Source organism: Cibotium barometz, chromosome 34 (genome assembly GCF_041138505.1).
Source record: "Cibotium barometz isolate CiBa-2024 chromosome 34, ASM4113850v1, whole genome shotgun sequence".
Classification (NCBI taxonomy): Eukaryota; Viridiplantae; Streptophyta; class Polypodiopsida; order Cyatheales; family Cibotiaceae; genus Cibotium; species Cibotium barometz.
Genome location: NC_141079.1, coordinates 22,631,999 through 22,646,912, shown reverse-complemented (window position 1 = coordinate 22,646,912; position 14,914 = coordinate 22,631,999). Strand labels below are relative to the sequence as shown.

Sequence of the window (14,914 nt, the reverse complement as noted above, 5' to 3'; positions counted from 1 at the left end):
TGCCACACCTCCTAGGCCACGTACCCCCCTAGAGCTACAAGTGTGGCATGTAAAAGCAAACTCCGATACATATCCTGACACCCTAGGTAGCCCTCTCTTGGGGCTTTGGCGAGTCTCTATGTAATAGACAATGTCCCTGTGTAGGTCTCGGTGAAGCCACCTGGTTCGGGACCATAGGGTTCCATGTGGCCATTTGAAGCATGTCGATGGTCTCATAGACCCCGCCCGGTCATGCGGGGTATCTCTCTGTAACGATGACAGCAATCTGTGTGTACAGTCCATTTCCCAGCCTTCCTTGTTTCCATGAGAGAGAGAGAGAGAGAGAGAGAGAGAGAGAGAGAGAGAGAGAGCTACTTTGGCTGGGATGCTTATTTGGCTAGGAGGCTTTCTTATTAGTGTACAGGTTTGCATGGTCATGATCCTTTAGAGGATCTTTTGTGGGGGTTTTTTTGGGGCCATAGGTTCTGTGTGAGCCATGTGGCTGATGTACATTTTTACATATAATATAAAACACCATTTCATGAAAAAAAAAAGGAAAAAAAAGAGAGCTAATTTGATTGCTTTTTGTAGGAAAATGAAGAAACTGAAAGCACATGGAAGAAGCAAGAAGATGACACTGTTGCAGAATCTGAGAATCTGAAGATGTGTTTGGAATCGTTGAGAAAAGATCTTGAAGAAGAGGTAGAAAAGAATAAGCTGCTTTCAGAGAAGATTACAGGTCAAGAGAAGCATCTTGCTAGCATAATGGAGGAGCATCGGATTGAGCTTGAGAGGAAGGAGAGAACACTTTGTTTTGCACAACAACTTAACTCTCAGCTGACAAATGATATGTCGAAAACTGAAACAACATTAGCTGAATTGCGATCAAGCTATAAAGGTCTGGTGGCATCTTTGGAAACTCAACTGAATGATGCTAACAATGATGTAAGTTACTTATCATTTTCCAATATTTGGTGGATATTAAACTCTTCATCAATTTGCAAATTTTATTAATGCAGTATCACTCATATTTGTTTTTTGACTAGAAAAGTCTGTGTTTTGCTGGTGCACAAAGACGGAGGGATCAATGGCAGACCTAAGGTTTGACAGTGTTTGTAAGGGAGTTGCCAAGAATGATAGAAAGGGCACAGTGAAGAATCGAGTGCAAAATTCACCTGCTAATAATAGGAGCACGCAGCAATGAAAGCCCTTAAGCATTTTGCTCTGGCAAAAGAAGCAAGATGTGGAAACTGCTGGCTGCATGCTGAAGAAGAGCTGCAGCCTGCTACATGTGACACGGCAGATCTTGGTGGGTAGGGAGCCTCTTTTTTGTGAAGTCTGTGCTGGGTGTACCAGCCCAGCTGGTCATCCGAGCCAACCTCTGTTGTCTCGCTGATATGGTATCCAGTGCTGTTCTTGCTTGGCCCTTGTACTAGTGCCCTTTTGCTATGCCTGAGGCAGCCAGTGCACTGCCCGTATGAATGATGTGTGTGTGAATGTGTGCATGTGCATGTAAGCGTTTGTGTGAATATGTGTGTGTGTGTGTGTGTGTGTGTGAGAGAGAGAGAGAGAGAGAGAGAGAGAGAGAGAGAGATGGTGTGACACACCTCCATGTGTGGGACAATTAGGCAGCCTGCTTATGCATCGTGGGGCAACCCTGGACAGCCAAGGAAGGTCACCCAAGTTTGGACAGAGCGGTGGGCAGGCTGGACAGTTATTGACAGCCACGTGTGAAAAAAGGGCACTCAGTTGTGGGTCTCTGGAGCAGGCTGAAAGCATAAGAGGTGGCCGACTTGCACATAGGCAGCTATAAAAGGGTGGGTTCAGCCCTCCATTATTCATCATCATTTAGTTCTGCATCTTCTGCCAATCCAGGACACCCACTGAGGGCTTCAACAGAGCATTGGAGAAGTGGGGATCAGCCAGGAGAAGCTAGCGTTTTGCAATGGATCTGGGATCTTACAGAAAATGGGCTATCTTCTGGAATTTTGATCGCCTTTTGGTTGTCTTTTGTAGACAGACAATATTTTGTGTGTGGAGAGTACTGTTGTACCACATTTTCTTGTACATAAATATACAATAGTTTAGATAAGTTGTGTGTTGTGCATTTGTCTCTCTCTATTCTGCTGTTCTCTATTCTCTGTTATTCACTTGCACATTAGCAACAGATGGAGAGAACGATTTTATTTATGTCTACAAAAGACCCAAAGGGTCTAGAGACCAAAAGTGATCTGCGAGTAACTGTATGCAACGAAACATGAAAGGAAAAACTAGCTACCCATAAAACAAAAAACAGGATCCACATACTAGGTTAGTCCTCCATGTGCAATGGAATTGTGTGGTATCCTCATCAAGAGCCAAATAGGTGGCGTCAACCTCCCCTGGCAGGGCTGGTTTATAGTGCTGGAATATGTCCATGCTCTGGAGATGGTGAGAAGAGGGTCCAGATCTCAAGGCTTTGTGGTGCCTAGCTCTTTGAATAATCTCTCACTCTCTCTCTCTCTCTCTCTCTCTCTTTGGGATTGTTCTTGCTTGAGCTGCGGAGATATAGAGATAGCCTGCTTAGGGGCACAGAGAGCCAGACTCAGAGGCACATTACAGACTTCTTTAGTCCAGCCATCACTGCGCCAGATGGACGACAGCAGCAGCAGGACATGGATACCGCCCACACCAGTGGTACACTGATTGATCGTGCGATTGAGCTTGGGTGGTCCAGACGCCCACGACTACGGAGGACGGCATCCCAGCATAGACGGAGGTTGCAGCGACGGATTCAGATTATTCTTGCGAGACATGCGGGACACCCAGTCAGGGTGCTGACCTCAGAGGATATTGAGGAGATCCGCCAGCGTCCGATGCGGCACATATTATGAGATGGAGGCACCTCCATAGTGCACCCACATGATATTGTATCCCCTCACTGTACTCCACTCACCTCCATAGCGTACCCCCCTCTCACTATGTTCACACCCTATAAGGGTTTCTGTTTACCTTCCAGTTCCAGTTTCATTTTCTAGGTGCCAGTAGTATCATCTTTATTTTTCATTTTCTGGTTTTTTATCCAGACATTGTATCAGATCCACCATGATGTAACATTTGGTCTCATAGGTCATTATGGCCTTTTGAAGACGTTAATATAACATTTCATTTCATTTCTCTCTCTCTCTCTCTCTCTCTCTCTATGACGTGAGCACCTTGCGCCCCTACCCTCTATTCGCGTTGGGTCAATCTATCAATCTATCATTGAGCCATGCAATACTCTCTCTCTTGTAAGCCCAGCAGGGCGTGCAGTGACAAACTCAACCACGTGTCCAAGAGATAAAGATATAAAGAGGGGGGAGAGAGAAGGGAATAGGGATCTTGCACAATACACCACACTGAGCGGGGAACAGGCTTCGCCCCCTTTCAGGAATTTATTCAGGAACAATCCACGGGCACGCTGGCCAAGACAATACATTCAATGTATGACATGCGAGGGATTGATCATAGTAAAAAAACCTTAGGCTTAACTAAACTTCACTTAGAAACACTTAGGAGAAAGAGAATGGTTTCAATGCAAATGCAATGCAGCTATATTAAATGCGATGTTTATAATGAGAGCTATGTGCTTGTCCTGAATGAGTATCCTTCTCGGGAAGAGAGAGATGCTGAATGAAGATGATGACTGAATGTTTCTTCCTCCAATGTTGAGGTCCACCCTTGAGATGCTGGCTTTCCTCTATGTAGGAGGCAGGAGGATGGCTGAATGCTGACTGCTGTCTATGACTGAATGCTGCCTATGAATGATGCCCTTGCGCCTCAGGCGAGAAACGCTGAGAAGAAGAAGATGCTTGCATGAATGTTGCACTTTTGCTTTATATATGAGATGATGTTGCTAGTCGGCTAGAATACTACTGTTGGCCAGCTTGGCTGGGACCTCCATGACCAAAAGGTCTCTTTAAATGCTGTCAGCTGGTTCCATAGGTCCCGACCTGATGTGATAAATGCTTGGAATGTTTTACGACCTGTTGTAACAATTGGATTAATGCTTGAATGCCGTGCTTAATGCCAATAGTACTCAATGCTTATGAATGTCTAGAATGCCATGTCCCCTGTACACCAAACTGGGTGTGCACGTGACATTCCCCTCTGCTAAACTGTTGCTAGGTGGTACACCTGCAACCTTTTGACTTCTTTGCTGATCCTCCTCCACTGAAACCACTGCCCCACTTTGTCTTCTTTTGCCGGGACCGAGGTCGACTGTAGGAGTTGAATCCTTTGAGCCAAAGACTTCGCCACTGCGGGAACTGCATGGCAAATGTTGATAATTCTGCTTGGAAAAACCTGAATCACCACTGACATGTCTGTGGAATCCTTTCACACACCATCTCCGTCGTTCATGGAACTCTAAACCTCCCAAGGCGATGTTGGAGCCACTTCCATCTTCTTATGTGGAAGAGAACCGCGTGCTGATACCAGTTGAAGCCCAAAACTCCGTTTGCTCCTTTGATGATGGATGTCATTCTTCCCTAGAAAACTCGGGTAAATCATGTATGCCTTGCAGATGCAAGATGCTTAGACTGACGATCTTTACTGGATTGCTAGGATAACTACTATGCTGATGCAAGCCATGTGCTACCCTATATGCTATGCGAGAATGCAAATGGATGGGTTGCTGATGCATGCCTAAGGGGAAAACCCTAAGGATGGCCTGTAAGATCTTGAGGACTGGATTTAACTGAGCGAAAGCGATTAACATGTTGACTTATTGAATGACTTGTGGAATATGAACATGAACTAAGGTTGGTTACCTTGTAACGCACTGATACCACCGTGACATACGAGGGATTGATTGTAGGAAAACAACCTAGGCTTAACTAAACTTCACTTAGAAACACTTAAGAGAAAGAGAACGGTTCAATGCAAATGCAATGTAGCTATATCAAGTGCGGTGTTTACAATGAGATCTATGAATAGATCTATGCTTGTCCTAAATGAGTATCCTTCTCGGGAAGAGAGAGACGCTGAATGAAGATGACGACTGAATGTTCCTTTCTCCAATGCTGAGGTCCACCCTTGAGATGCTGGCTTTCCTCTATGTAGGAGGCAAGAGGATGGCTGAATGCTGACTGCTGTCTATGACTAAATGCTGCCTATGAATGATGCCCTTGCTCCTCAGGCCAGAAACGTTGAGAAGAAGAAGATGCCTGAATGAATGATGCACTTTTGCTTTATATGTGAGATGATGCTGCTAGTCGGCCAGAATACTATTGTCAGCCAGCTTGTCTGGGACCTCCACGACCTCCACAGTCAAGACTCCATGGTTGGAGTGACTCAGATTGGGGAGGATATCCAGACATGAGGAGATTTACATCAGGCTATGGTTTTACCCTCGGCTCAAGAGCTGTTTCATGGAGCAACAAGAGGCAACTAACTATTGCCTTGTCGTCTATAGAGACAGAGTACCGAGCTGCTTGTGGTGCTGCTTGCGAGGTGGTGCGATTGCAGAGGTTACTTGGCGAGATTGGGTTTCCACAGGAGGAGCCCACCGTCATCCAGAGTCACTTTGTTCATGAGAAGATTTTTGCTGATGACGTCTTGCTAGAGTTTTGTTCGACGGAGGACAATGTGGCTGACCTCTTCACGAAGTTTCTACTTTAGGCTATGCTCCGGCAGCACTCCAACTCACTGGGGTTGGTTCCACATCTAGGAGTGAGAGGGGGTGTTAGCAGTCATCTCGTGTCTGTACCATAGTTCTCATAGAGGGTCTTTGTTGTGGGTGTGCCCGCCTGTACCTTTTCTCATTTTTCCCCATCTCCCCGTATTTTCCCTATTTTACTGGTCGTGGTGGGGCTGTTAGTTTTGGCCGCCTGGATGTGTCTTGGCCGACTTGGTATGCTGGCTGACTGGAGGACTTTTCCTAGTCGGGAATCCTGGTTTGCTGTTGGCTGGTTTATAGCTGGCTGGCCAGCATAGGCCTGTGGTATAAATACCACCCCTGCCCCCACTCCATTGAGGTATTGGGTATTGTACTGGATCTTGTATATAGAGCAGAGTTCATGCGGCTTCTCTCTCTCTCTTTCTCTCTCTCTTCTGCGTTTGCTCTTCTTTACACAGTCCTGTGTTTTCAGGCTGGTGGTTATCATGCGTTTGCTCATCTTCATCGTGGTGTCTTGCTAAGTACTTCTGACGGTGGCAACTGGCAGCTTAAGTGGCACAGCCAGATAGAGGGGGGGTATTACCTGTAGCAATCAGGTGGCATCAGTACGGATAGGTGTGCCTTGGTAATGATGATGAAGATAATGTTCTTCTCATACTTCACGAATTTGTTTCTTCCATGATCTTGATAATGATGAAGACAATGACCTTCGAACTCCTTCAATGGTCTTGCTCCTCCCCCTAAAAGAGAGGTTCATACTTCTTTTATACTTGAGGGAAGCCCTGCTTTTTGCAAAAAGCTAGCAAGGCTTTTGCTTTTCTTTTCCTTGCTTTTCCCTTTTAGCTTTTGAAAATAAGTTATTACTTTTGTCAAAGTTCTTTAACTTTACTTTTCTAACTTCAGGGCCTTGCTTTTTGGCCCTTTAGCAACTTTCTGGAAAAGTTGCTTTTAGCTTTTTGGTCCAGCTTAGTCTCCTCTTTCAATGGTGCCCTTGGCTCGTAGTCAACCTAGTTTGACTTTTTGCTTTTTCTTGCTTTTTGACCAAGACTGGTGCTTTTTCTTAATCAAACCTTATGGACCCTATCCCCATATCTTCTTCCACTTGTCAGGTGTCCATGCACGTGTTCCATCATGTGGAAAAGAGGTAGGAGGGCCAATAGTTACACTCTACGGTTCAAATTCTGTTTCTTTCTCTCTCTCTCTCTCTCTCTCACACACACACACACACACACACACACACACTTTTTTTGTGGAATCATAAGTATATTAGATTTACAAGATGACTATCCAAAGTAGATAGTCTCAAAGTACATCAACTGAAGATGTCAATATAAGACAAATATACATCATGATCTATTTGGTCAACCTGCATGCAATCGAAGAAAGATTGATGCAGGGAGTACCGAAAGAAAGAAAAAGCAGAAAAAGCCGCATCACCGAAAACTCCATGGTTGCGAACTTTCCATAGTGTCCATAAAGCCCAGTAGCGCACCCATGAGAAGAAAAGAGTGAATTCTGGTCTGGGCAAATGAAGACCAAATAGCCAGAAAAACTTTCCAAATTTCATATTTGGAAATCTAGCCCGCAGAAGCTATATGATAGGAAGAAAAAACTGACGAGAAGAAGGACAGTTCCAGAAAATATGAATGACTGTCTCCCTGGAAGCAGAGCATCTATGGCAAGTGGATGAGGATATATGTCTGTGTGCCAGAAACCGTCCTGAGGGAATAACAGCCAAAAGAACGCGCCACAAAAAAAGCTGTTGTCGAAGAGGAAGCTTCGAATGCCAAAGAGATCGCAATCGTCTTTTCCACCACAAAGACGACCGATGCATATGCTAGAAGAGATTTGCCCGTTCAGAAACCCAAGGCAATGGCAACAAATGTTTATACAGACCAGCAACTGTAATATCAGATAGCCTCAAGGGATGGCATGAAGAATCAAAAGAGGAGATAGTCCAATCCCACACACACACACACACACACACACACACACACACACACACACTGCAAAGAGGCTTGAAGGAAACTCCGAGAACATCGCCCCTCCCGCACCTATCACCTGCTTGGACACATGGCACTCCTATGCACACTCCCTCTATCATATCCCCCATCAGCCTCCTCTTTCCTACCACCAGATCCCTGCCCCTCGACCTCCACCTTCTTCAAAAAGGGCACGGTCCTCAAGACCATCTGTAGACTACGTAATGAGTGGGCCCAGGATCATGAGGGACTCATTGCCGAGTACATCTCACGTGCTAATGATACCCTCGTGCCAAGAGGTACATTGTAGGAGATTTGCAGCACTATTGGGGTGAAACAAAGTTGCCCTCTTATCACCCACTCTTTTTGGCCTCTATATTGAGATCTCAAGCTTCATAGATTAGGTAACGTTGTCCCACACTAGCAGGGATATTGATCCCCCCAGTACTTTATGCAGATGACATTGTCCTCCTTTCAGATTTAGCGGAGGGGCTTCAGAGACATTTGGATGCCACACAGGATTTTTGCACTTGGTGGGACCGCACTGCCAACCTTGGTAAAACCAAGGTAATGGTCTTTAATTCGTGCCCCTTCACATCCAGATTGAGCTTCACATACAGAGAGGATCCTATGGAGATTGTCTCATCCTATGTCTACCTTGGTGTCACTTTCCGTGGCTCACACTACACCATGGTTCCCACAACACATGCCAGAGTAACACGGGGATATGCAGCCTTGAGCTTACTTCAGCAGCATCGCTTCCAAGCACATTTTCGGGAACCCAAGATGAAGGGTTGGCTTTTTGATACCCTCGTCACACCAGCCTTCATGTATGGAGCAGCCTTCTAGGGGCCAGATTTATCTGATGAGGATTGGGAGTGAGTTAAGAGGCCCTAGGTTATGTTGTTGTCTCGTATGTAGCTTTCATCCCAATTTCTGGTGTTTGACCGTAGAGCTTGAATTCTTGATTTTGAAACAAGTAAGGGTTGGCACAAGATTATCCACGCAGAGTTTGTTGCAGCCTCGATGGTAGTGGAGACAGCCACATACCTCTATCACATCAGTCACATCGATTGTAACATGCGGAAGCTTCGGGGGGGAATCGGTAACTTCAATGCTCAGAAATCAGCACACTTTTCGCGACGGAATTAACGCACAAAACTGAATGAAGATGTGCAGAAAATAGAGAGAGAGAGAGAGGGAGAGAGGACACAGTATTGGGTCCCGCATACACTCTGTAGGGCCCCCACCATGAATGGTGTATTTGCTTTATTAGAATGATGCAAATATGAAAAGAAAATACAGAAAACTTGATCTTTCTTGGCTGAGATAACTCTGCCCTTGACCTGCAGTCCTCCACCCCTTTGCGTTAGCAAATCCTTGGCTGTCCTGGTCCTTGGTTAGCCTTAGCTCTTGGTGAATTATGAGATAACACACTGATTTGTGGGCCTTGGTATTTATACTACCAAATAAAGGCAGTTGGCCAGCTTAAGTCTAGATGGCTGTCTCTAATTCTGACCACGACTGGAATAAACAGCAATTAATATCATTAAATGCTGCGCTCCTTTCCCTTGGCTGGCTGGGCATTCGGCGCATGGGCAAAAGAGGGCTGGGCACTGGCTCCTGCTGTATAGGAGGCTGGGCAGCCTGTATGGGCTGCCCTACAGTCCCCTAGGGCTGGATAACCAGTTGGTTACCTTTGCAAGAGCCCTGGGACTGTCCTAAAGCACTCCTATGGCCCTCCCATGGCTGGTGGGTACAGCCAGGGCCTTCCTGGCCCTCATGGGGTTGGTTTTACACTGTCCCCATGCCCACACAAGGACTTGGGGTAGCCCTATGGGCTGGCCCCTTTCCCATAAGCAAACCCTGGGGGCAACACAATGATCTGGCATCCAGTACCATTCCAGATACACAGAATCACCGACATCATTCCAGAGGGAGACTCACAGCGCGGACCGGCATTGTTTCATGTGTAGGACAATGCACACCTGACCTTGGACTCATGTGCAGGACAATGCACACTTGACCTCGGACTACTAGTACTGGGATGGATCCCTGGCTGACTCGTCCCGGAGTGGGCTCACATGGGACCAGTTTACCATCGCAGGTCTTGCACCTTCTGTACAAATATGTCTACGTGGCATCCAAGTGCGGGATGCACGTGACATCCCCTTCTGCTTAACTTGACGGAAGCTGCATAGCCTCCAAATAATCCATCACTAACGCCGGATAGTCCTCGAAAAACTCTTTGTCAAGCCATACTGCTTCGTTGGTCTTGAAACTTCGTGAGGAACTGTCTGTGTCTTCAGCCTGAGCCATGCTTGAAACGGTGCAGCAGGATCTGTTCTGGAACCATAACTTCTGCTTCATCAACAATATCTGGTTCCACCTCGTCTTTAACTTCTGAAAGGATCGGACCTGCATATGGCTTTAACCAATTGACGTGAAACACATTGTGCATAGTCTAACTCGGAGGTAGCTTTAACTGCATTGAAACCTCATTGATCTTTTTCTGGATGGGAAAAGGTCCGAAGCTCCTGAAAGACAACTTTGGGCATCGCTTGCCCACTTAAACCTTTCCTTCATAATCCGATAATAAACCCAATCCCCTTCCGAAAACTTCATATCCTTTCGGTCTTTATTGGCATGTGGAGTGTAGGCCTCTTGCGCTTTAGCCAACCTGTCTTTTATTGACTCTAAGATCTCCTAGTAAGACTTCGTCACTCTGTTCCCTTGAGGTACTGAAGACGTCTTTAACTTCTTGAAGGATCGGATCTGCATATGGCTTTAACCAATTGACGTGAAACACATTGTGCATAGTCCAACTCGGAGGTAGCTTTAATTGCATTGAAACCTCATTGATCTTTTTCTGGATGGGAAAAGGTCCGAAGCTCCTGAAAGGCAACTTTGGGCATCGCTTGCCCACCTGCTTCAACCTTTGCTTCATAATCTGAAGATAAGCCCAATCCTCTTCCGAAAACTTCATATCTCTTTGGTCTTTATTGGCATGTCGAGTGTAGGCCTCTTGCGCTTTAGCCAACCTGTCTTTTATTGACTCTAAAATCTCCTGGTAAGACTCCGTCACTCTGTTTGCTTCAGGTACTGAAGACGAAGTCCTGGTCAACAACGATTGGAAAGGTCTTCCAAACGCTGCCTCATATGGAGTCCTGCCAATAGTCGAAGAAAAAGAATCATTCAAAACAGCTTGAACTAAAGGTAAATAAGATTTCCACTTACCTTGCTGATCGTGGACATAACACTTCAGCACATTAAAGGCCAATTGGTTGTATATCTCTGTCTGGCCGTCCGTCTGTGGGTGGAATGCACTGGAAAAATTAAATTTAGTACCAAAGTTATCAAACAATGCCCTCCAAAAATGACTGGTAAACTTGGCATCTTGGTCTGACACTATGGTCCTAGGAATCCTGCCAATCGGGTACCAATGCCGAATGAACAATTGGGCAACATTCTCGGTGGTCACATTGGCCCTGCAAGGAATAAGCATAACAAATTTGCTAAATCTATCAACTATAGTTAAGCACTGCGTATTACGCTTACTCGGACTGGGAGGTAGATTCGTGACGAAGTTCATTGAAATATCTTGGAAAGGTCCCTCAAGAATTGGCAAGGGCTGTAATAACCCTATCTTCTTTCCACGAGGAGCTTTCACCTTTTGACAAATATCACAGCGTTGTACATATGTGAACACATCTCTTCTCATCTTTGGCCAATAATATTCCTGTTTCAATTTCTCCAGAGTCGAATTCATGTCCCTACGACCACCAGTAATGGCGTCATGGGCATCATGGAGAAGAGCTGCCCTGAACGACTTCATGACACACAGTCGACCTTTGTAGAAAAGCCAACCATCGCGTATCAGAAAGTGGCATGGTCCTGTGGCATCCAATGTTTGTTCCCACTGTGTACCGAATTTCTTGGAATCCGCGTACGTGTGCTTTATGTCATCTAGTCTTGTACCAACAAGGTCGAGTCTAGTGGTCTGAATCGAAGTCACTTGTCCGTTCTTGCTCAAAGCATCGGCCATTGGATTGGCCTTTCCTAGAAGGTACTCAATTATACCACCAAATTACTGGAATATCTGGCTCCAGTGGTGTTGTCGATCACTCCACTGTGCACTTGGCATTGTCTGAAGCCAACGTAATGCCTGATGGTCAGTGCGAACCTCAAAGTCACGGCCATAAAGAAATTGTTTCCAATGTTTCAAGGCGTGCATAACTGCTAGGAGTTCATGATCGTAGACTGAGTAATTTTTCTTCGTGGTGGGCAGTAACTTACGAGACATGTAAGCTACTGGATGACCATTCTATTGTAACACACCGCCAATTGCGATGTTACTCGTATCGGTGATCACTTGAAATGGCTCGTCCCACGAGGCAAGTGCTAAACAAGGCGCTTCTGACAAAGCCACCTTGAGGTTTTGGAATACCTCCAATGCTCGTGGAGTCATTCGGATCCGTTGCCTTGCGGTCTTCACCCCCTTTAGCAGATCGGCGGTAAGATCTGCCGAGCGGTCAGAAAACTTGTCTATGTGGGTCGAGTATGCCTAGCATATACCCACAAAGGATCCGATGTCATAGGCTGTCCGAGGTACTTTCCAATTGACAATCTCAGCGACTTTAGCTGGATCAAGTCGAATGCTTTCTGCACTAATTATGTATCCCAAGTAATGTACCTGGAACAAATAAAATTTCGACTTCTTTTCATTGACGTAGAGCTCGTTGCTTTCCAGCAAACTAAGGGCTTTCTCCACATCAATGTCATGCTGCTCAACCGTAGCTGAAAATACCAGTATGTCGTCTAGAAATATGAACACACTTTCCAATCAAATCCCGGAAAACACACATCATCATGCGGTTGAATGTAGGTGGGGCGTTCCTAAAGCCAAATGGCATGACCACACTTTCCAATACAATCCCGGAAAACACGCATCATCATGCGGTTGAATAGGTGGGGCGTTCGTAAAGCCAAATGGCATGACCACAAATTCATAGTGGCCCGTTCCGTACGGAAGGCTGTCTCGGGGATGTTCCCCTCTACAATCCTCACCTGGTGGTACCCACTCTTTAAATCACAGTGCTTGTCCGCGTTGTGAGTCTCCCTCTGGAATGATGCCAGTGATTCTTTGTATCTGGTATGGTACTGGATTCCAGATCATTGTGTAGACAAGTTAGGGTTTGCTTATGGGAAAGGGGCCAGCCCATAGGGCTACCCCAAGTCCTTGTGTGGGCATGGGGACAGTGTAAAACCACCCCCATGAGGGCCAAGATGGCTATGATCACTCTATCAGTATCTGTCTTTCTAGCTGTGGCAAAGTAAGCTTCAAAGTGATGCAACCATGAATAAGGAGTTGTGGGGTCGAGTTTACCTTTATACTTACTGAAGTTCATTTTCTCGGGAAAATGATTCGAGGGCGTCGTTGGTGTCAATCTGGTGTCCAAAGCTGCAAGGTAACGCGCGTGTTCCACGCGTCGCATGGCTTCGTCTTCACGTTGTTGGATCTCCAATGCACGCATTTGCAACTCAAGCAAAGAGCTCGGCTGCGGTCGTGACCTCGCGAGAGGGCCCCTGTGTTGAGGATCTGGAATCTGGGATACGGAAGGAGAGGGAGGAGGAGATGGAAAACGCGACGCTGGAGAACGAGTACGCTCTTCCAGAGCCAACATCTACACCTTGTGCTCTTCCAACTTGGTTGTCTGGTCTGCGATTGCTCCCATCATCTGCTGGAACATCTCTGTAACACTCAAGCCTGGTGCCCTAGCTGGGCTGCCCGGTGCACTGTGTGTGGGGGACGCCCGGAGGCTGAAAACCAACCGTCCTTGGAGGGACAGGAGTCACTCCGAAAGGGGTAGTCCACCGGCGTTTGAAAACCAACCACACCAGCGAGACAAAATTCTGGTTTCTTTGCTGAATCTTTGCACTTGAAGTAGGCTCTGATACCACCGTAACATGCGGAAGCTTCGGGGGGAGATCGGTAACTTCAATGCTCAGAAATGAGCACACTTTTCGCGACGGAATTAACACACAAAACTGAATGAAGATGTGCAGAAAATAGAGAGAGAGGGAGATAGGAGAGGACACTGTATTGGGTCCCGAATACCCTCTGTAGGGCCCCCACCACCAATGGTGTATTTGTTTTATTAGAATGATGCAAATCTGAAAAGAAAATACAAAAAACTTGACCTTTCTTGGTTGAGATAACTCTGCCCTTGACCTGCAATCCTTCACCCCTTTGGTTAGCAAATCCTTGGCTGTCCAAGCCCTTGATTAGCCTTAGCTCTTGGTGAATTATGAGATAACACACTGATTTGTGGGCCTTGGTATTTATACTACCAAATAACGGGAGTCGGCCACCAGCTTAAGTCCAGGCGGCTGTCTCTAATTCTGCCCACGACTGGAATAAACAGCAATTAATATCATTAAATGCTGCGCTTCTTTCCCTTGGCTGGCTGGGCATTAGGCGCATGGGCAAAAGAGGGCTGGGCACTGGCTCCTGCTGTATAGGAGGCTGGGCAGCCTGTATGGGCTGCCCCCATACTTGCCCTACAGTCCCCTAGGGCTGGATAACCAGTTGGTTACCCTTGCAAGAGCCCTGGGACTGTCCTAAAGCACTCCTATGGCCGTCCCATGGCTGGTGGGTATAGCCAGGGCCTTCTTGGCCCTCATGGGGGTGGTTTTACACTGTCCCCATGTCCACACAAGGACTTGGGGTAGCCCTATGGGCTGGCCCCTTTCCCATAAGCAAACCCTAACTTGTCTACACAATGATCCGGCATCCAGTACCATACCAGATACACAGAATCATCGACATCATTCCAGAGGGAGACTCATAGCGCGGACTGGCACTGTCTCATGTGCAGGACAATGCACACCTGACCTTGGACTCATGTGTAGGACAATGCACACCTGACCTCGGACTACTGGGATGGATCCTTGGCTGATTCCCGGACTTGGCTCACACGGGACCAGTTTACCATCCCAGGTCCTGCAGCTTCTGTACAAATATGTCTACGTGGTATCCATGTGCTGGATGCACGTGACATGGATCCCGCCAAGTACTTGAGGCTTTCTCTAGAGTCCTCGAGATAGCCAGCATTTAGTTACATGCAAGCTGTGGCTATAGGGAAGGACATGTGGTTTGGTACAGCCCTACTGCTTTTTGGAAAAGGGTTTGAGGGATCCATGGTAGAAATGGAGACGACCTTTGGAAAGCAGGGTGGTGTTGTACAGGTGTGGCTTCTCTATGGTATGCTGTGCTGTAATAACGAGAGTATTCTTTTGGAAACAGATTAGAGTC

General features: G+C 46.5%; 1 protein-coding gene across 9 annotated transcripts in view; it reads left to right on the top strand.

Moving 5' to 3' along the window:
* LOC147618796 (uncharacterized) overlaps window positions 1–14,914 on the top strand; it is a 34,556-nt gene that overhangs the window by 11,786 nt on the left and 7,856 nt on the right. For all 9 annotated transcript variants that reach the window (XR_015261970.1, XR_015261968.1, XR_015261969.1 and 6 more), the window contains exon 8: window positions 571–924. Coding sequence is in view for 4 of the 9 variants with exons in the window: in XM_086773863.1 (XP_086629989.1) it covers window positions 571–924 (354 nt within the window). In the remaining 5 variants the exon portion in view is untranslated. The remainder of the gene's footprint in view (window positions 1–570; window positions 925–14,914) is intronic.